We start from the raw sequence: 23744 nt of genomic DNA, 5'->3' as shown, positions 1-23744 counted from the left end.
CTCAAAATACACATTGTCTGCATGTCAACAAGTGGATGCACAAATTAATTGAGCTTTTTTTGCCATCTAACAGAGGCGCATTCAACTCTTCTGCCTGTTATTATACATCACTGGCATAAATAGATGAAAATAAATGAATAAAGAAAGTGAATAAAGTGAATAAATAAATAAATAAATATATATATATATATATATATATATATTTTTTTTTTTTTAATGGGTAATTTCCCAAGCCACTCTCGACGATCTCTTGCAGTACAGTTCTTGGGAAATCACTGAAATTATTGGCAGACTGATTGAGATTTTTAGGACATTTATTTATTTTTTAAATAACAGCATGGTGTGAAAAATTAGTTGCAGAGATTAAATACACTCTAAAAAGAGAATTGTTGAACCAATTTAAGTCTAAAAAGATAATTGTTGACCAACTTAATTGAATTGCTGTGGTAGCACCCAATTGAATTAAGTTAATTAAAATTAATATATTAAGTTTAACTCATTCACTCCCAGCCATTTTCACTGAAGCAACCCCCTTCACTCCCGGCTGTTTTACTGGATTTTGACTGATTTTGCAAGGCCCACAGAATATTGTTCCAATGCTATAAAAAAAAAAAACATGGAACCTACCAAGATTAGAGTCTCTTCTTCCATCAGGAAAAAAAAGTATATTTGTATCTGTTTCCGTTTTGCAGAAATTAGCATTAGAATGAGCTAAATTTAATCTTTATTCACAAATCTGTTGAAAACACTGGCAAAAAGAGCTTGTTGCAACATGGCTCTGGCTGATCTCTTATACTCTGCTGCCACCTGCTGGCCGTTTTGTTTTTGTTGTAATAACTACCATTGCTTTAAGCGACCTCTTCGTGTCAGAAGCTGTATCAAGGCCTTCTGTATGTCCTAGCGTAAAAAAATAATTTAAAAAAATAACGTATAAAGATGTTTTTGGAAGTGAAGGACAAAGTGTTAAAAACTTATTTGTATACGCTTTTGGGTTTTAATGAACTAATGTGATTAAACTTAATGACATCATAATTAATTAAACTTAAAAATATATCAACTTGGATTAACTTAATTCAATCCTGTTTTACCACTTGAAGTAATTCAATTAAATTGGTCAACAATTCTCTTTTTAGCGGGTCAGCTGACAGCATTCATATGACATCCTTGCCAAAAAAGGACAGCAGCTTGGCTTTTAATGATATTAGTGCACGGATCAAGAGTACATATAGGAATATATTGACATAGTTTGTTTTAAATAAAATTTAGCTTGGGGCGAAAATCTGACCAAAAAAAAAAAGTCAAAGACACTTTTTTTTCTTCTTCTTTTTTTACCTCCCGGCTGGTGATTGACGGGGCCGTGAGCTGCCCTCCTCCACTTCCTCCTCCTGCTGTCAGCCGGGGAGGCAAACACACAGTCCAGAGGGCGACGTGGGGGGGCAAGGGGTGCCGAGCCGGGGCACTACAGTGGAGCCCGGGTGGCACCGGTGCGTTGTTTGTCAGGCGGACTGGGTCGAACCTCTGCTCTCTTACTTCTTCTTGCGTGGCAGGTTATGGCCGGTGGGCGCTCTCAGTGCGCTGTAGTGCACCTGCAAAAACAAGCAGGAGTTTTTTAGCGGGAGGCAGGTAATCCGAGCTCAGCCGAGCGCACGGTAATGGCTCCCCTGAGGAGAAGCCGGTGCAGTGGGGAGAAAAAGCAAGGCGGGCTTGCAATGTAATGAATCTTTTTTTCTTTTTCTTTTTTTATACGAGAGCAGAGGGGATTAATCACGCACAGGAAGCATTACCGGAATCAAAGGTTTTGTACGAAGGTCTCATTCTGCAGCCCAATCACAAACATCAACAGCTGAGATGACCTGCAAAGTTACTGAAACTTACTGCGCTGTGTACATCCATAAAGAAAACGTCCAAGCCTGAGAAAAATAATCCTCATACTTTTTCTCCTTGAAAAGATCATCAAACTTTTACGCCCATATCGACAGCATAGGCAAAAACATACATTTTTTGGGCAGATTCCTACTTTTGATTGAGACTCATTTGGCGAATAAACTGGAATTAAAAAAATTGCTGCATTAAAAGCAAAATGACCAACTTCTTGTTCCGTTTCATGCATGGGTCCAAGAGATTTTTTTGTCTGACTTGTCCACCAGATTTCGTGAAAATGGTGTCGGGCTAATTTTTTGTTTTCCTTCTTCATGGTGAGTCATCCAAATGATCATCACACGGTGTTCCTTACACATTTGATGGCATGGGTAAAAAAAAAAAAAAAAAAAAAGTACAAAAATAAAAGGTAGTTTACTTAAATTATTAAAAGAATCAAGAATCAAGAAAAATATTTTTGAAATAAAACGGCAATTTAAGGATTTTAAAAGCATTTACACTTGGGGCTACTCTTGGCAACTTACTCCATTTATGTGCAGCATGTCAGGTAAATGCTGCTTCGCCGTGTTTGCTTTGAACTTTAGCTCCACTAATTAAACCTACATGGCCAACTTCATTGATCAATTCCAGCCATGGGTTATTGGGACTTTTTGGCAGACATTATGACATGCATGTGCACCCAGTTTTGTATCAATGAAACTGGTGCCCATGTTTCTGCATTTCCTGGACAAACAACTGGAAGTAGGCAAAGGATATTTGGAAACATTTTGACTGACTTTTTTTTAAACATTTATTTAAATCCTGGACCATAAAAATGGTTTGATTTTGTGCAAAAGTGTTGCAAGGTAACATCTTCTTCAATTCAGTACACATGTCAAATTACCCAAGACTCACTCAAGTTTTCAGCATCCACAAATCATTCTTGCTTGACACTCAAGAAGTACGATTGGGCGGTGTACACTTTTCAAGTGATCACGGGGTGTCATGAAGAGCAGCGAGCTAAAAACATGCTAAAAAGTTGCTTTTGAAGCCCGACGGCAGGCAGGCGCTCAAACAAGGCGGCAAATCTGTTGAGTAAAAAGGTAAGGAAGCGTTATGCTAATTAGCCGGGCGGGCCACTATTAGAAACAGGAGATGGGAGTGTGGGAACAAAGTGGCAGCCTGGTGCATCACAACATGAAACTGCGCTCAGAACTGACAGATGCTTCTCATTTCCGCGTTGTCAGAAGTCTTGCGTTTGAGGACGACTTTGTAGATTTGTGCAGCCGCTAATTGCCAAGTCACATTTGCAAGAAGGACAGGAGTCCATTTGCAGCCTTTGTGGTGGTTTTTGTTGCATCCGACGACTGTTCCAAGTCAACAAAAACAAAATATGCGCTTTCTTACATGGGGCCTCCTGGGTATATGATGTTAAGGTTATTTCACCTCCCCCCAAAGCAATAATAAAAGGCACTTGGGATGAATCTTAAGAATGTTGGAGCTATTTCCAACATGTACTTTCTCTCAAAAAAGTATTGTTTCCTTGTGTTCAAAGCTGAATTTTTTTTTTTGTATCCCGACAGGGGAGGAAGACGGACAAAAGGAGCTGGAATCAAAAATGTATCCGCCACCTTGTTTTGCCAACTTGGCTGTCCAAATCTCAAACGAGACAGGCTCCAGCGACATCACAGACGAGTTGGCCATGTTGGACATCAAGGGTGAGAGAGTCTCGCCTGGATTCGCACCGTCAGGATTTTTTTTCCCCCGGGGTTCGGCGAAGGGGTGAACTACCTGGAGATGAAGGGAAGCGACGTGGCACCTCATTTCCTAGCAGGGCAAATCTCGACTCCTTTACGGAAGCTTTGGGATGCCGACGTCAATGACGCGTCAGCCGAGGTTAACGTGTCAGCATTCATTGACCTTCGTCACTCTGCAGCAGAGGCAGTGGAACTAACAAAGCAAAAAGACTTTGTCATTGTACTCATTGCAGTTTTTCCTAATGAATTTCAATGGGCATCAACTACATGCGGATGACAAACATGGAACCAACCCAAAAAAAAAGATAGAGTAGAGTCTCTTCTTTCACCAGGAAAAATGTATATTTCTATTGGTTTCCATTTTGCAGCAATTAACATTAGAATGCAGCTAAGTTTCATTATTATTCACAAATCTGTATAGAACTGTGGGGAAATCAGCTTGTTTGCAACATGGCCCTGGTTGATCTCTTATACTCTGCTGCCACCTGCTGGCCATTTTTTGTAATAACTACCATTGCTTTAAGCGACCTCTTCAGGTCAGAGGCTGCATTAAAGCAAAAACAGAAACAAAAATAAATAAATATATGTTTTAGTATCACTGCCATATTTAAACTAGAACGTTTTTATACGTTTTGGGGAGCAAATTAGTTTTAAAGGGGAAGTCAACCCCACTCCCCAAAATTATTTACAATAATATGTTACATGTGACCTCACTAGTCTAAAAAAATACATTGTGATTAATATTACATTTGTGGAATATGAGTTATGAAGCAAAATCCAGCTGTTTTTATCCATCTCAAGGGGCGGCCATTTTGCTGCTGGCTGTTGACTGAAGATGACATCACAGTTGCTCAGGTCTCAACTGTGCTGTTATCTTCATCTGCTGCTTAACCCATATTCCACAAATATTATTATGTTTAGACTGGTGAGGTCACGTTTAACATATTATTGTCAAGAAATGTTTAAGGTTGACTTCCACTTTAAAATGAGACGATTGTGCAGCTTTAAAGTATAATGCTAAGGCTTGAAACTTATTTACGACTTGCACATACAGTATGTGACTTACTCCCTGAGGCCGCATTGCCTACCTGAATATCAGCGCTCCTTGCCCAGACCCGACAGATCTGAACATCTCCCCACTGAGGATAATTGGGCCGAGGGGCCACTTTAAAAAAACGTCGGGCCATTAATAATCAAACAAAGCCAAAAGATGCATTTCCGGCGCGCTTGGGGACTCTCGTACGGCAAATAATGCAAACGCCTTGTGGGAATCGGGTCCCTATTTGTTTGTAAAAATAAGGCCCTTTACCTTCTCAACATCAGACGGCATCCTCTTGAGGAAATCCAGCAGCTCGTTATTGTCGATTGCATACGGGTTGCGTAGCTTCTTGGTAAATTTGTGAACGCCTGTGAAAAAGAAGAATGAGTTCGTCAATGGATGCTTTGCTTCTGCCCATGGTCTGGTGAGTTATCCCAGTATATACAACAATACAATAATAACATACAAAAAAGAAACAAATAGTACAACATAATCATGCCCGGCTCTTTATGTCTTTATCCAAGTTACAGATCCTTCATTCATGTATTTATTTTTATTGTCAGCATTAGACCCTTGCACATATATAGATACCAACATTCGGGCTGAATCTCAGTTTCTGCCCCCATTCACATTAAAGTCAGTAAAAGACTGATTATCCAAAGTTTTTAAAGATTGTCCTGAGCGAGTATTCGGTGGTAGAGTGCGGTGTTTGCGAAGAGTGATTATTGTCCCCAATCCTCTCAGAAAATAGCCAGGGCTGGAAGCAACTCTAATGTATTAAGTACATTAATCTTGACGATTAATTTCATCCATCTATCCATTTTCGATAGTGAATACAGTACATACAGGGGACCACAAAGGATTATCCTAAAAGAGTTTAATATAATTTTAAACTCCTTTTATAACATTTGATTTTGAAAATGCTGCGGAAATGTGTGTGAATGAGAACATGCAGCAAAGACAAACTAAGTTAAACTTAATTTCTCCCTGACATAAAATAATACAGTACTTCCTTGAAACTAGTAACTACTTTCCTATTAGAGAGAGAGAGAGAGAGAAAGAACACAAAAATACTAGGGATGGGCAAGTACCGATACCAGGTTTTGGTATTGGATCGATACTCTGCCATATTTCAAGGTATCCGTACTTGAGACATCAGCAAATAAGTTGCCCTCTTGTGGCCTTTATTTCAATCAGGAACTAGAAATTAGAACAATAGAAAATTGCCATTAATTACGTGCAATGTTAAAGAAAAATGCTATTTTGGGATTTTTTTTGTTTTAATGTATCAAAAGTACTAGTGGTATTGATACTTGGTATCGACATCACTAACTACTCAAGAGTTGAGTACTCTGGAATCGATCTGAAAAAAAGAAGCATTGAACGTCCTTAAAAAATACACAAATATGTAACGCTTTCAGAGAATAGTTAGGGAAAGGTTCCACATAAAAAAAACATACTTTGTAAGTAGTGAATGACCACGAGAAGGAGGTTGACTGTATTGCTTCATTTTGACAGGACGAGCCAACTTCTGCCCACTTTCAAGCGCAACTCTGTCAGACGCTAACGCATAGAAATGAGTGAAAAACACATCTCAGCGGTCTGGTAATGGGACTAATATACTGGCAGCTTGCGAGTGCCTCACCTCAACGTGCAGACAAAGAACCCCAGGACCTAAATATGTGCACGCAACTTGAAAGGCTTGCCTTGAAACCGCAGGGATGGAGGTTAACAGGGGAGGCAGAGAAGCGTCTGCGTGTTTTTGTTTGATACGATGTGGATTTTGGTATTGATTGCGTGGAAGGCTGCGTGGAAACAGAGAGCGGCTGTGGGCTGGCGAGCTAGTGGAGGAGAGCCCGTGGAGGGCAACGCATCTCCCTGACCACTGAGATGACGGTCTGCGTTGTATAGCCACACTAGATAATGAGAGGCCTTCAGACCGCCCAAGGATATGCTGTGTTATATACAGCTCCGCAGCTCTCCTTTGTGTTCCCGACAAACCCGGGGCCTTTGCCTGCACTGGGCTTCACCATCGCAGCCCACACGGAGCCCGGCGTACCTCTGCACACGTCTGATCTGGTTGCATGTGCAGAGGTGTATGGGAGACGTCTTGAAAGGACTCATTAAATGATGGGTGTAAAGTTAGGATGGGCAGTGAAATAGTAGTCGTAAACCGAGGGTGCCCACGAGCTGGAGCATGAGGTTCCACGAAAATAATTGGCAATAATTATTATTAGTTCGATTAAACTTCTTTTCCAGACAGATACCAGTGCGAGTTCTCCAATCTTAAGTAATCGCTAATACCGCCAGTGCATAAAATTCCACAAAAATTACAATTCATTTGCTCCCACAAACGTTCTATGTTCAATATTGCCATGGTCTCAAAAACATATTTATACACTTTTTTTAAAATGTTTTTTTAATGCATACAGAAGGCTTTGATGCGGCCTCTGACTTGAAGAGGTCGCTTAAAGTAATGGTAGTTATTACAAAAAACAGCCAGCAGGTGGGAGCAGAGTATAAGAGATCAACAGAGCCCTGTTGCAAAAAAGTTTTTCCCCAGTATTTTCAACAGATTTGTGAAAAATGAAGAAACTTAGCTATATTCTAATGCTAATTGCTGCAAAACGGAAATTGATACAAATGTACTTTTTTTTTCCTGATGAAGGAAGAGACTCTAATCTTTCTTTTGGTAGGTTTCAATTTTTTTTTATAGCAGTAGAACACAATATTATGTGGCCCTTGGAAAAATCCGTCAAAATCCAGTAAATAGCCGAGAGCAAAGGGGGTTGCTTCAGTGAAAATGGCTGGGAGTGAATGAGTTAAAAAAAAACAAAAAAAACCTACATATACCAATATAACATGTTTCCATAAAATTTTCTATTTTCAAGATTCTGCAGTTCCTTATGTAAAATGACCACAAAGACAAAGTATCGATTATTATGTTGTTTCACTGTTTGTCAGCAGTTTGGCCGCGACTATAGCTGGGATTCCATTACCCTCAGAAATGCACAAAATGCAAATTGCGCAATAGCAAACTGGTAATGGAAACACATAATTTAAAAAAATGTCAATCTTCGGTCTACAAGTAGAAATTGTACTAGGTCGAAATTGTAGAAATGGCGTTTTTATTTTGTGTAAAACCGTAATGGAAACCCAGCTCATGTGATATATTCCATTAGAATTTTCCCCAACAGCGTAATTGTACTTACCCCATATGAGCACAATGTAGCGCAGTGGAATAAAATATAATAGTGATGTGGCTGCAAAGAGGACCAGGCAGGCCAAACACGACATGAACGGAACAGACCAGTTGAATAAGCTGCAAAAGAAGGAAAATCGCATCAAAATCTATTTGAAACATTTCTAACGAGGCCAAATCTGGTACAAAAATGCATTTGTTTACTTCTTTGTCCGCTCCGCGATGTTTGCAAGTTCTTCCAAAATGTTCTGGACGGTCAACACGACTTCTTGCACCATGTGGATCTTGTCCATTAAACCCTTTTTTCCAGGTTCCTAAAAACATAAAACAAAAGCCGTGATGAGGTCAACTGTTTGGTCATTGGGCTGCTTAGACGAAGACTAAAGTGTGTCTACTTAGATATGTGTTATTTGTCTATTGAATGGACGTAATGAGCAAACAACATCCATTTCGGGACCGTGCTTTTCAAAATGACACCAAATTTGCTTAAATTTTTTTTTCAATTAATCCAATTTAAGCTCTAAAAATACATGCACAGAATACACAAATACTACATACATGAACAAGTAGTCAAAATGATTATCTGCATTCAGTTTCCACTTTGCAGACGTTCCGTTGTGGCAGCCTGCGTGGAGTGCGTTCCAAAATATAGAAAACTGTGCAGCTTGGTTCAATAACCCAAAGTATCTTTACACTTCCTCCACATGCTTTACCGTTTGTCAAGACGTTATTTGCATTTAACGCACTGACATCATAATTGAGTGTGGCAATGCAATAAGTCAACACGTGTGAGGTAGGAGGGGGGGGGGGGTGGAGTGTTTGTCTTTTTGATCACATCAAGGCACGGAATAAGGACGCATGTGAAGCCTTCCAGAGGGAGAGGAGTGCGTCGAGATAACGCCGCCTAAAGAGGCCTGAAAAGGCTCACATCAAAAGGAGGAAATAATGACAGGAATGATGACAGCGGAGGGAGGAGGAGGAGGGCAGTTGCCACGCAGGCTGGAAGATGTCTGCCGTATATGTTTATGATAGCAGACAAGTGCATTGACGTGGTCCAGGCGGAACGCCGCTATCACAGTTCGGCGAGGCCGCCCATGGGAACGCGCCGTCTGCAAGCGGGGAGAGAAGGGAGAGACTCCCCGCTGGCAGGCCCACAGGAAGAGAGCCATTCCCACACTAGCGCGTCCTCCCCCACCGGGTGTTGGATCCTGGCTCCGCATTGGAGGCCAAAAAAGGCAAAAATATGGCAAATATGCTTTGGTTGAGAGGAACATCTCACGCTCGCATCAAGGGGATTATCAGTGTTTGTACTTAAGTTTGGTACAGTGTGCACTTTTGAATTGGGGCGGGTACAAAACCACTACAGTCAACCCTCGTCTATCATGGGGGATATATTCCACACTCATGCGCAGTAGGTGAAAACACGGGAAATAGAGAGACCATAAAATTATGTAAACAAATACACAGCCTGTGAAAATAGCTGGGAGTGAATGAGTTACTTTTTAACATTACCTGTCAATAAATTAGTACGTACTGCATGTACCTTTGGTTTAATGTATGGTATCGGCCCCGTTCACGTTCAGAGAATAAAATCGGAACCGTAAAAGTCATTTTCCCATAAAAAGCATCACATTACATTTAAAATAAAATGTAGAAAAAAAAGAGAAAATTCTCAAATGTAAACATTTAAAAATAGCTACAATAAAATGATAATCACCGTATGCTAGATGACATACAGTGGTAACATAGGGAGTCCTAATTATCACACATTTATCAAAAACAATATGTTTGTAATTGATTGATCAGTTAGCATGGCGCCTTTTCGTCACGTTTTGTTACTCTTTGACATCCTTTAGTGACAATGATACTTGTAGTCAGTGTAGTTTGTTTCCTGTTATGGAGGAAACGGTTAGCAGCTCAGAAGAGGAGCTCTTCAGTTCCTTCAGCGGCAGACTTTTATACTCTAGGTGCAGGAAGGCGACTCTTCATTTGCACTTAATATGGTCACCATACAGCACAAAACACATTCACATGTTGCTTATGCGCAATATTTTCTATTCGTTAAAACCATGATGCTGTTTGTAAAGATTAATTAAGAATTTGCATCCACCCCCCACCCCCCTCATTTTGTTTTATTTTGATACTAATGTTGTATATTATCTTCTGCTGCTCTAACCAGTCTACAGGTCAATAAAGTCATCTTCTTCTGCACCAAGGAACAAAGAATTGTTAATAATATATCAAATTCCATACACTGGATGTATATACTGTATAATAAGCACAAAAATGCACAATACAAATATGGCAGGCAAGAATAAAGAGCAAAGGAATTGGCTTTCATATGTGAAAGAAAAAAAACAGACAAATAGATGTCCTGTGAAGTATAAATAAATAGGCGGCTCTCTGAAGATGATCATTATTCATTTCCTTTCGCGGGGAAAAAAAAAATCATGAAATACTCCATCTCCTCGGTGACAAGACATACTTTCCATTTCTTTCTTCCTGGAAATTTAAATAAAACAATTTGAAATGGAACGCACAAATCCTAAATGTCTACTGATTAGAAAAAGCTTCTAAAAACACATTTTCATCTCTCAGCTCAAGTTGTTAAAAAAAAAAACTGTGATAATGGAAAACCAATATGATCACCTGAACAAAAGTAAACATAAGATGTTTGTGATAGAAGTGGGAGGAAAGCGCGATTGGACTCCGATTAATTAGAAGAAGCGGTGGAAAGTAAGATTCTAGTCAAAGATGGGGCGCACCAGAGGTGTCAAAAGTACTCAAACTGTGTACTTGAGTAGAAGTACAAATAGTTATGTAAAACGGAATTGATTAACTTGTACTGTCATATTCATACAATGAAAACTGTTCACAATGGAAAATTATTATTATCTATGAAGTTATTAGATGGTCATTGTGTCGTCATCCATGAGGTTGAAAAAAAATAAGGATCCTATTTTGACAGTAAGTAAGTAAGCAATAGAAAGTAAAGGTTTTCATAGCGCCGCTGAGCAGCGCATACAAGCAGATCAATTAAGCTCAAATGTGTTGAGAAGGCAATTATTGTGGCATGGCATGCTCCAAATGATGGCATGGACGGTCTGGTGCACTCAAGGAGACCCGGCGGTGACTCTCGGCTGAGGAATGGAGCGACCCAGCAACCCCTCTGGCCCAGTCTCGCACCCCAACAACGACCTCCTCTGCCCCCCCCTCCTTTCCCTCCCCCATAACTTCCCTCTGGGAGCAAGTGGAGCTCCCAGCCCGTTTCATCTTCCCCTGTTAAGTTCTATTGGAGATCTATGGACTCCTTTTGCCTCTTCTGTTTCTTTGTGTTATGATTAAATAGCGTCTGTGTGCACAATTGATACCTAAGGCCAAAGGGAAGTCACTTTGCCCACATATAATTTGTAAGCTGTTTGGTCCCACCCCTGAGGACAGATTTGTTCACAGGCCGAGATCTGTTGTGTATTATCCAGTTGTAACACCGGGTCACCTTTCGGCTCTCTTTAACATCATGCCTTAACGTTCCCGTGGTTCGCATATTTCCCTCCTCGGGGGGAAGAAGGGGGAATAAAAAACATATTTTGGGTGGTAATCACAACCTCCTTACGGGAGGAGGGGTGGAAATCTTTCTTCGCATGTTAGCGGAGAGGCTTTGAAGGCGTCAAACTTAAAACTGATCACTCTTTAACCCCAAATATTTGAAAGGCAGACTTTGATAGGAGGTGTAAAGCGACACGGGCTTGATCTCGCCGAGCGATATCGCGCTCAAGTGACAGCGCAGACCATAACACCACTTTCAAATAAGCCACTTTAAATTAAAGATGACAGCTTAAAACAAACACGGGCCGCTGCTTAATTAGTAAATGAAAGGAGATATTTCATTTTTTCCCTCTCGCAGTGTGCAAAAGGGCTTAGCACGGCTCACGGAAAAAGGGAGAAAAAAAACATTTCAGAGAGCTTTAAGATGAGAGGGAGACGCTCGCATCGGCGTTTCTTCGACTAAACTACAAAGACCTTGATCATAAGCGGAGGTTCAAGGTGAAGACAAATGTAATAAATATCCTCTGAAGCGTTGCTATTACATTAATTACACTGCGTCAATCCTGTCACATAGCTATAAAGAACAATTTTAGTGCTATTTTCCGTTAACTTTTGTGTGTGTGTTTGCAGACATATCGTGCGAGTTTCATCATCCTTGCAGACAGGATGTGATGGTGTATATGTTTTTTTTTCTTCCTCTTTTCTCCCCCGTAGCCCGCGGTCACCGCAGCAGAATATATTGAGCGCATTATGGATATGAATGCCGGGCTTAGACGCGCAGCACAAGGGTCAGCGCTTGCAGGCTTTGCGTTGGGTCCGCACTTCATTGCCATAAAGCAATAATGCACATCGCTGTTAACTGTCCCTTCCTTACACCAAACGGCGGGATGAGTGTAATTGAATGTGGTATTCCGTGGCATGGGGAGAAGTCGAATTTTTCAGGCTCCTTAAACATTTCCTGTTGTTTTAGTTTTCCTGCAGACAGTAATAAAGATGCTTTATGATTTTTCTCACCAAGTGAACAAGTGGAAGTGGCTTGTAAGCCCTTAGGGCAAAAACGCAAGTTTTTACAGCTACTTTGGGAGTAAATATCACCCGCTGCTTTTCCATTTAGACAGTAATGACACAAGAGATCTAAATCAATCCACCAAATGTGCTTTACAAGGCCAGAAAATGTGAATATATGTGTTGCAAAAAGGGTTGTGGGAGCTTTGTGGATTTATTTAAGTGACGTCGAATACCGCAAGGTATGCTTTGTCTGTCATTTATAGAGGCTATGCAGGGAAACATTTCTAGTAGTTGATAATGTGAACAGGCAGCATGGCGGAATACTGGTTGGCTCATCTGCCTCACAGTGGTGAAAAATCTCCATCTCGCGTTTGTATGGCTTTTTTTCTGGTTTCCTCACAAATTCTAAATATTGTCGCTGTCCTGTGAAAAACACTTATGTCCAGTTTTGTCATATCTTTACGTTTTCACATTTATGGAATGAATCTGAATGCAGACATCCCAAAACGTAAAGAATAAATAAATAAAAGTATCACGATGCAGAGGTCACGATATGATACGCATCACGATACATGCTCTTCAAGGCGATACGTATTCTGATACTTTACATTACTTTCCATATGAAAACAGACATGTATATATACCCAAATGATATTTTTATTATGCTGGATGGCAAAAACGCTTGCTTCTTTTAATGTTAGCAGCGCTTCAGGTTTACCGCCATCGCCATGCCTGATTGAAATGCATGCGCACTGCATAACAAGAAGCAGCTTTGGGCACTGGAAAACGTTATGACTGAAAGTGCAATTTCGATTCTGACGTCTCCGTATCGATACGTGTACAGTATTGAAAAGAGGTTAGCAACACTATATTCCCATATCAATTTTTTGAGCACACCCCTACCATACAGTCGTGATCAAACTACAGTCAGCAACTCATACCGGCACACCCGGCAAATCACCCTCGCACACATACCAACTTGCTGCAAAGGATAAACTGCGGCCTCCGATGTTCCTATCGGTATTCATGTTGGTAGCCCAATTCGTTGACTGCACTCATGCATTTTGGTAACAAAGAATCTCAATGCTTCACTTTTTAGCCACAATTAATACTGTAAACACATTGTTTTCATAATAATGTAATGGTACGGCTTTACAGTAGCCATAACATATTGTGACATTAAAACTTTCCTCAAGCCTCAGTCAGTCAGCATTCAAGGTAAACATTAAAAGGTGCACCTGGATTATTGATAAAACCTCAAGACGTAGCACCAAAACACATTATCCCGTAAAAATGTTGGTGCGAGGCGAGATAAAATACCTTCTCGTCGTCCTCCTCATCCTCACCCATGCTCATGTTTACCTGGGAGAAAATAAAAGGGCAGAGAGAGATTCAAGTGAATGGTGCATTTGTGGGACGGGAGCATTTTTAACAAACACCTCGTAATGAAATTTCCTTTGAGTACATTCACCCCTATTGGGAGAGGCTTGTTTCCATAGAGACGGCATCACGAGGTGACCTCAGACAAAAGGAAAAGGTGAAAGAGAACCTTCTTCACGCGAGCACTGTCACACCAAAGCAATCTCATTTCTTCGCAACGCAAGCACACAAAAAAAACCAGGGGGCGAAGAAAAAAAAACATTTAATTTGGATGTTGTTGCCGATATCACTTTATATCAAGTCATCCCTGACCCTGCTGTGACATTGCCTGAGAACGGAGCTTTTGTCATTGGCACCCGGAGGGCTACGGCAACTGCATGTGGAGGGTGAGCTCGGGCTTTAACATTGCCCAGGGATGCAACCTTTGCCTGCAGCCGCAAACACACTGGCTGCTGATGGGGCATCACTTTGGGGAGGATGTGCGAGCGGGCCAGGCTTGTGGCAGGGGTGCGAGTCGGAAGTGTGAACAGCATTAACCTTCAGAGGCGTGTGTAGGGCAAACATCAAGCCCATTGCGCTTCTCTGCAGGGTGGAGAACGCTAGCTTAAAAGCGTGCGATACAAAAAGGATGGATGGATGTTGTGTGTTTGTTTACATGTAAACATATAAATACGGTACATACGCATACTCGCCCTTGAATGGAACGAGGGTGAAAGGGATGAGAATTGTCCATTTCACCGTTATTGATGACGTTAGCAAATTCAATGTTTCAGTTAGTACGCTATGAATAACTGTTCGGATAAAGGACGGACGGATGGATTTTCAATACATTCGGAATCTTGGGTAAAAGATTTAAGGTTTTAAAGATTTAAAGGGGAAGTCAATCCATTTTTTATTTTATTTTTTTACAATAACTCATTCTATGCAGCCCCACTAGCCTAAATATGGTATTCTGTTTAATATTGTGCTAGTGGGGTATGAGTTAAGCAGCAAAATCCAGCCGTTTTTATCCATCTCAGGGGGCGGCCATTTTGCCCTTTGCTGTCGACTGAAGATGACATCGCAGTTGCTCAGGTCTCAGGTAACAACCAATCACAGTGCAGCTTCAGAAAACAGGTGAGCTGTGAGTGGTAGTTGCCTGCTCAGGGGGAGCAACATTGATGTCATCTTCAGTCGCCAGTAAGTAGCAAAATGGCTGCCCCCTGAGATGGATAAAAAAGGCTGGATTTTGCGTCATAGCTCATATTCCACAAATGTAATATTAACCAGAATGTCATGTTTAGACTAGTAAGGTCACATATAACATATTATTATCAAGAAATGTTTAAGGTTGACTTCCACTTTAACATTATTTCGAAGGCTGCCCCGTCATTATTTTTGTGTACGGAGGAAGTTCTAAATTTGGTCGCATTGTACGCACAAATTCAAGCACGAACATATCAAGTCATCAACAACACGTCACAGATTTGTGCTTATGCACTGTTCGTTCGTGAATGAGACCCATTGACTTGGCTGGTCTAAAATCATTCATTTATTGCCCCTGACGAAGTCCTTTGTTATTTTGTCTGGGTGCTTTGGTTTCGGTTTGCTGCATGATAAATTTTCTCAATCCGTTTTGCTGCATTGTTCTTGAATTTGGCAGGCAACATTTTTCATTTCAGAGCAGATAATTTCTTTCATCAAACTTTAGCCTTACAATTATCTTGAAGAAGGATAGAAAAACAGATTATTAAGAACTTTTCTTGTTTCCTTTTTTGTGGCAAATTCTGCGTTCGGTGAATTTTGTAGGTTACATTGAAATGGCCTCTCCTGTCTCTATTTCAAATCTTAACGTTGATGGCACATTTCTGTATGGTTGCAATGCGCATCATACTTTCTTTTTGTGCTTTCTCTCCCTCTGTCGACTTTGTCTAACACCCTGCGGGCTTAATTTGAACTTGTTGCACTCCATTTTTCTGTTTGGAATTACCGACAACCCACACATGAGACTGACACTTTTCCTACCCACACTTTAACTATAATTCCAATAAATTATGTCAAACTGCCCACTTTTTGAGTCGTACGCCAGCACTGAAAGATACTGCGGGTATTAAGCCTAAAGACAGACTTGTAATAATATGTAAATCACAGATTGTGTAGATTTCAGTGTCTTTATCGTGCTGGGTTACTTATGCAAACTGCAATGCGAATTTCCCTCACCAGGTCCTGGTTGGAGCTGCCGTTCTTGCCACGGAGATGCATGTAGTTCCAACCGATGAGCAGGAGCAGGAAGAGGGGAAACATGAAGAGCTCCCAGTGCCATACTGTCACCAGGAAGATCTGAGGAGACAGGACAGGACAGATTAAATGCGATACAGCTCATCATAGTCATGCATCTTCAAAATCCCCATGTGTGCACCGAAAACAAAATCTAAAATTGATTTAAGCGCATTTTAAATCTCTTGAAAAAGCACCGCAGACTGGAAAGCCTTTTGAGAGTTTGGCAACAGATTATGTCTGAAAATTCAAGGGACAACTTTTTAATACGTCCAAATCCTATTTATACACACGGAGATAGCGCTGTGTTGGCATAGAGCACTCTTGCTGAACAGAAAGTATGACGGATAGGCGCGGTATGCCGTCTTTTTTAACCAGCGCGTCAAATCCTCTTAGAGTCAGAGACAGCGAGAAGCTCTGACGAGGCACATATGGCAACCGGAGGAGCATTTGCAGCGTTTACCCCCTCGGCTGCGATGATCCTGACCCCCGGTAGAAATAAGGCGGATCATGCTGAATGCGTAATCTCTTATAATTCTGTAAAGAAGTAACGCACGAAACGCCGCTGCATTTCACAGCGGAGTGCTAATTGGATGGTTGCTTTTAAAGCCACTTAGTGGCAGTCTAATGAGTCTGCCTATAACCCAAATCATCAGGAACGTGTGAAAAGGATTTTACCAGCCGCTTGACAAGGAGGAGGAGGGAAAAAATGTCCCCGATATTAAGTCTATAAAAGCAAAACTATGCAAAGTATGTGTATATTAATTTACGCTTCTTTTGTTAAAACAGGGTGCAGGCATATTGACAAATGTGACCTTCAGTCAGATCAAAGTCAGGAAAGGCCTGACTGTCAGTTGCCACCAAGGGTGAAAAAAGGTGCACGATCGGGGTTCAAGGCAGTCTCTAATTGGCCACGTCACATGCAAGGTCGACTACATCACCCGCAAGGGGAGATCTTACAATTAACCTGTATATAAACAAACTTTGCAAATGCCAATCGAGTCAATTTCTGCTTCCGCAATGTCAAGCACCTCCCTGATTTTTAATGGGAATGAGGGGAGCCGCTTCAATTGGCTGGGAGTTGGCTTTGTTCCATCCCACAAAAGTGCAAAATGCCTTATTCTATCTGCACTTGTCAAGCAAAATACCAAAAACAAACAAAACTCCACCCGTGCGCACAGTTACACTGCACTTTGTGCTAGACTGGTGCTGGGCAGAGTCTTCAAGGAACCTACCATGCATGTTTTTGGCATGTGAGACAATAAAATAAAAAAAACACATATTCAATCAAAGTTAGCCAAATAAGTGTAAACAAAAAAAAGTGTTAGATTTTAGAGCAAGTACATTTTTACCTTGCAATGACATTTAGAACCCGCACTCACAGTATGCTAGCGCCTTGAAGCTAGAAGATAACAACAGGCTCAAAAGAGCTGCAGGCTGCTTGGAGAGGGAACAATATGTTTGCATTAAAGCCCGAGACAGGACGTGAAATACGGAGAGAGCGAGAAAGAGCTCGGGGCCTCGGTATAGCGGGGCCTCGCAAACAACAGACTGCTCGTGTCACAGCCACCACGCTTGGCGCGTGTACACGTCGGCTCCCGGGGGCCAGTCTACCTAGTGCCGCACCAGGACGCAGGGAACAGTGAGTAATGCCGACAAACGCCCCCGAGCCTCTCCACTGCACCACTTAGTATCCTTGACAGAGCAGTAGGTGAGCTGAAACGACGACAGTAAACCGCTGCTATTCGTAGGGAGGACCGAGGATTGCTGCAAATTGTGAAGAAGAAGAAAAGCGCAAGTAATTAAGAACACAATTGGTTGTATTGGTGGCAAGTTGTACATCAGTGATTCACTGTTTAAGTACAGTACAGTTGATTTCAGATTATATTATTGATTTATTTATCCAGTTACAACCTGTCCAAGAACAATGAAAATAAGAATGACCGACCCATGTTTCTTAGATACATTTAAAAAATAAAATAAAACATAGTTCAAGCTCTGCTACTTTAAGGGAGGCACAGTATGAACCTGGAAAAAAAGACTAGGGGAAAAACAGGAAGAAAACAAAACAAAAGTTCTATGTAGCTAACAATCTGTGCATCATGATGAATTCATTTGTTTGTGCGACTCGGCCACTAGGATGCAGCATAGTGTAGTGAGTTAGACACAAATGAAGAAGAGTTTCACTCCATTACTATAAGTGAACCGGTATTCTGCAGTAATATTAGTCGTTTTTCACAGAGGATAAAGAATATATAACTGTCGAGTATTCTTATATTGTTATATCTTCCACTCCTTAAAACTTTCTCACACCATCACAAAGATGCCATGTATTAGCCCATCTATGTGTTAGCATTAAACTTCCGGTAATGGACTTAAAGTGGAAGTCAACCCCATTTTTTGACAATAATATGTTCTATGCAGCACCACTGGTCTAAACATGGTATTGGCTGGCTGATATTGTGTTATTGGAATATGAGTTAGCTAGCAAAATTCACCCGTTTTTATCCATCTCAGGCGGGCGGCCATTTTGCCACTTGCTGTCAACTAAAGATGACATCAATCTTGCTCAGGTCTCAGGTAACAACCAATCACAGCTCAGCTTCAGAAAACAGGTGAGCTCTGATTGGTTGTTGCCTGAGCAACATTGATGTCATCTACAGTTGACAGCAAGTGGCAAAATGGCTGCCCGTTGAGATGGATCAAACCGTCATAACTCTCATTCCGCAAATATAATATTAGTTAAAATGTCATATTTAGACTAGCGAGGTCACATATAACATATTATTGTCAAGAAATGTTTAAGGTTGCCTTCCAATTTAAAGGCAAAAATACGTGGTTATTCGAAATATGCAACACATACTTTTGCGGCTTGTTGTGAACTGAGCTGAGATGAGTTCCTTGCTATAAATTGCTCCTATCATTTTTTTCCCTCTCAAATCAAAGCAAAAAAGAACAATTGGAGAATCGACAGTTCGTATCGTAAAATACTTGTAAGTTTTGTTCCTCGTATCTCCAGGCAGTCACCAGTGAATCTGCAAATAGGCGGGGGGGTTACTGTACAACGAGTTTCACAAATAGACAATATGCTGCTGTTATTCTTTTAATAGCTCATTTGCATTACAGCGACAAACTAGCACAAGTGGGGGGTAAAAGTGGGAAAAAAATAGGTAAACAATGAATATGCATGGAGGCTTTGTTATGAATAACCTGCGTCATGTGTTTTCACCTCAGCTCCCGTGAGACGCTTCCAGAGCTATGCTCACCCCCCGAGGAATTCAGCTGGCTGGCCGACTGGTAGCTTGTCATATTCCCCCCCTTATTCCCATTATAGATAAAAAAAACAAAAAGGGAGAAAAAGGGAGGAAAGGAAAAGTGACACGGGCCCAGCAGGAATGTCGCACCTCCTTGCACTCGCCTGGCAAAAGCTGCCGCATTAGCCACTAAAAGTCTAATTGCTCGGCCTCCATCTTCCCGCGCGAGTCAACAGAGGAGGCCAATTCATTTCCGCCCGAAGGGGGGAGAGAATCTGTCACAGGTATTCATAATCGCCCACTAATGCAAATTTCTGCTCGCTACGTTCCGGCTCAGCGGACAAGATAAAAGCCTACAGGAAGACAATGCCTGGTGTCGGGAGAAAAGTGAGCGCCTAAATGAGGCTACAAAACCAAAACTGTCAGACATAGCTCCACCATTCCTCTCTCACTGGTGTGTTCTGCCTTTACAAGATTTCTTTGGGATGAAAAGTGAAACATCTGGGTGGTAAAAAAAATAAAATAAAAAAAAATCACTCAGGTTGTTGTCAAGTATCCCAAAGTAATGAGCAGAGGCAGAAATGTACTCTTCCTGCTCAATGTCTCCTCAGTAGAAAGGAGACGAGACTAATTCCCCCCAACTAAGTGGCTTGTGTTTTATTAGCAAGCGGTTGAGTGATTAAAGGACGCAATAGACAAAGTGCAACTGTAAATCTGTATAAAAATAATCCGCGTTTTAATTTCCGTCAAAGACGAACGGAGGCGCTTTTCTACTTCTCCCTCCCCACCTTCGTTCCATCAACAAATTACACTCGGTGAGCGAAACCTCGACCTTCTGAAACATGACAAATGCGTTAAAGGCAATAGACGAAACAAAGCAAAGAGATGACAAACAATGTAGGTGAGCACGCGGCACAAGTGCCTAACACTGGGATGGGTAAAGTATGGCTCAGGGGCCACATATGGCCTACAACTTCCATTAATTTGGTCCACCAAACATTATTAAGAGTCCTGTAGTAAATGTTACATTCTTTTATCCATTTCCCACCCAGATTGGTCAATTGTAATGTATTTATCTCATGAAATTATTGTTTTTTGATTTATTGTAAATAATAAAATAATAACTGAACCAAGTAACACGAGTTGCAACATTATGAGAAAAAAGTTCTCACATCATCACAACACACAAAAAATCGGAATATTTCGAGAGAAAAAAATTCAATTTGATGAAAATAGAACTGTAATGTTATGACAATGTTATTTCACATGAAATAATTATAGTTTTACACATACTGTGTTCATTTATTTAATTACATTTTAGCTTCACAGCTAAGAAAATTTAACTTAAATGATAACATTTGAAAATGACAATTATTTATTTTATTAGGAATTGTAATTATTGTGGATTGCAAATAAGTAAATATAATATGACAAAAACACTAACCGAACCTCATGATGATGATTATTATTATTATAATATGTATACATTAATGATAATTAAATTAATTCAAAATAAATAAAATAACAGGAAAGGGAAACTTTATTTGTCTCAGAATGGAAAAATCAGAATAAGAGTTAGGGTTAAATAACATAAAAAAATAATAATAAAAGAGAGAGAGAGAAAAAGAGAGAGAGAGAGAGAATTAATTACTGTCTATATTTATTATTGTTCAAATAAACACTTGGAAATTTACATATTTGAAATAAAACAATACATGCATTTTTATTTAATTTCTTAAATGTTGCTTAATTATTTAGAATTGAATGAATTATAAATAATACAATTTAAAAATGTGAATAAATTGTTATTATAACTACTTTGCATTTTGTTTAACCTCATCTACAAGTGACCTGACCCACCTGTCTGTATTAAAAATCAAATATGGCTCTTAAGCAACAAAGTTTGCCTACCTGGGCTAACAAATGTGTTGTATTTGAACAAGTGTTAGTGTATAAATTAGGGAGGCGCGTTGCTACCTTTTAGCTGAAAAATAACTGCATGATTCCAAGCGGGGGGCCGGGAAGGAGGAGAAACAATGTATTCATAAAACAATTAGCACATAGAGGAATTTTAACTGTACTTATGATGGAGATGCACTCTCTTTAGCCACCTGTAAGCGATGGGAAAAGAGGGCAAGCAAATCTGCCAGCAGGGTTAAGAACAGCCTGACAGAGTTGTTTTATAGCACCATTAATATGATTCCACTGAATGTAGCACGCGAATCCCTCACAACCACCGCCCTTTGCTTAGTAGCATGGAATTAGGCACCTAATAATAAAGCACTCAGCGATTCAAAGTGTGAATAAAACAACTTAAAGCTGAGCAAGCATGGCGGCTCCAGTGCCACCCACGCTCTCCCGGGAGGGAGCGTAGAGGATAAAAGATCAACAAAAGGGACAAAGACATGCCGCAAAAGAGTTTCTGACATCCTGTAAATTGATTAACAAGAGGAAGAGGCGGGGGGTGGCGACCAGTTTAGCCACACTATGCGAGTGACTGGCAGGCGTAGCAGCATATTGGCAAATGTTTCCTTTACAAGATGGACTCCAAAATACTGAGACTGTGAACCCCCACCTTTTCACGGTTTGCTATATACGAATTCACATATTTGCCTTTTATTTCTGCGGAACCCATTTGCTTAAAATAATACACCAATTTATATCTTAAGATGATGTCACAAGATTGCAACAAATATTGCGGAGGTGGCAAATCCAGGTCCTGAAAATATAAACCCGGCCACAGTTTGGCTTTAGCCCCTGATACTAGCTATCTTTTTTTTCCTTTTCTTTAATACACTCACACATATATACAAACATGGTCTTCCGGGTGGAGAAGCGGGGAAGCGAACCCACGCTGGCTGCATCAAAGGCAAGTGACGGTAGCACTTCGCCACCCTGAGCCCTGATGCTAACTAGCTAGCTAGCAATCTCCCTAGCAGGTAAACAAGCACCATGGGCGCTAGCTAGGGAGCTAGCTAGCTGGCACCTGGGGCTAAAGCCAAACTGTGGCAGGGATTTTACTTTCTGGACCGGGATTTGCCACCTCTACAAATAAGAAAGTAGTAATTGGTGACTGCAAAAAGCAGCAAATATCACTACAATTATCATCATAGTTTCAGAACCACTACCAGCAGTCATATTTTTTGTGAGGTTCTAGGTATCCACCCCCCCTCCCAGTCAAACTTTAGAAATGACGTTTAAAGGCTCAATATGTCTTTTGCGGTGTAATGAATTAACACGATAAGAAAAATCTGATCAAATCAAAAGGCACACACGCTTGTCGCTGGTCTTGAAACCGAGGGCCGGTTGCAGAGGAGCGTCGGGGCTCTCAAGCAGCTGTAAACGCAGAGCAATGAGACATGTAATGTGTGTTGAGCTCGGGCCAGTGCGGGGACAGGCTTTCATGGGCGGGGGGGTGTAGAGGGGAGGGGTGTCGGCAGGCAGGCAGGCGGAGGAAGCGCAGATAAGATTTCTCTTCGGGGCACGAGGAGAGAGTGTATGTGGGCAGCCGCGGCGCTCTGAGCAAATTATTTCTGAATAAATATTTCACATACGCTCAGCTCAAGTTGTATCGACTGAGGAGGAGAAAGAGGAGGAGGAGGAAGGGAAACATATAGTAGAGTGGCTGCTTGGTGAGAGTATGAAAAGGAGGGAAAACTGCTTTTTTTCCCAGGTAGAGGTCAGTTGCACTTGGAGTGCAATTCTATTTACAAGTTATGAATGAACTTGTGTAATTGAAGGTTGGTTTTCGGTAAACTGATAATAAAATAAAACAGCCCCTGTTGGGACTAAATTTACTTCATAGTCACAACACCGCACACAGGTAGCATCCATTGACTGGCTCACTAACCCTGTCCTGTCCCATTTGCTACTCGCATGTCCTTTCCTTACTGTTCCAGCAAAACGATGCTGATCCAGATTCACGGCGCTGTTTGACTCAATAATGAAACAAGACAAATTGAAACTAAATAACACACACATGTATTGTTGCATATGACCATCAAATTTTGACAGTCTGCTTAAGAGAACAATAGACTACAAAATCATGTCGCATATCTGTAACTGATTCCAATTGGGCCTCATTTGGGCAAATTTCTCAGAAGTAGTAGTAGTTTTTGGTGCACTATCATGATAGACAGCCACAAAATTTAACGTTTATTTTTTATTTTTTAGTTAACATAGCCCAAGAGTGCTATTGAGTGAGTTTTGTAACAGAAACAATCCCATCTGTAGCACGTCATTCCTGTGCTCTATTCTACAGGCATGCCTAATCAATTTACGTTCAAGATATTTGTAGGATTAAGCGCGGGTTGATTGGTCACGGATGGAAAGTAAGGCACAAGGATGACGCAATAGAACGGAAACTGTTGTTGTTATACCATCTCAGACACTACGTTACGTACGTTAGTGTAGCAAGAAAACTAACACAGTACCCCACATATCAA

The 23744-nt window shown here is 40.9% G+C and overlaps 1 protein-coding gene across 4 annotated transcripts in view; it reads right to left on the bottom strand.

Annotated features, from left to right (window-relative positions):
* Positions 1-296: 296 nt before the first annotated feature.
* The window catches only part of LOC147175439 (multiple C2 and transmembrane domain-containing protein 2-like), a 50245-nt gene continuing 26797 nt past the window's right edge, over positions 297-23744 (bottom strand). For all 4 annotated transcript variants that reach the window (XM_086074465.1, XM_086074463.1, XM_086074462.1 and 1 more), the window contains 6 exons: positions 15989-16108; positions 13730-13771; positions 8060-8169; positions 7866-7975; positions 4924-5021; positions 297-1586 (listed from right to left, as the gene is read on the bottom strand). In XM_086074465.1, coding sequence (XP_085930591.1) covers positions 1527-1586; positions 4924-5021; positions 7866-7975; positions 8060-8169; positions 13730-13771; positions 15989-16108 — 540 coding nt within the window. In that variant the 3' untranslated portion in view covers positions 297-1526. The remainder of the gene's footprint in view (positions 1587-4923; positions 5022-7865; positions 7976-8059; positions 8170-13729; positions 13772-15988; positions 16109-23744) is intronic.

This window comes from Leptonotus elevatus, chromosome 4 (genome assembly GCF_054856555.1).
Source record: "Leptonotus elevatus isolate MCC_2025b chromosome 4, RoL_Lele_1.0, whole genome shotgun sequence".
Lineage (NCBI taxonomy): Eukaryota > Metazoa > Chordata > Actinopteri > Syngnathiformes > Syngnathidae > Leptonotus > Leptonotus elevatus.
The sequence above is the reverse complement of the archived record's forward strand: the minus strand, read 5'-3'. Positions and strand labels throughout refer to the sequence as shown.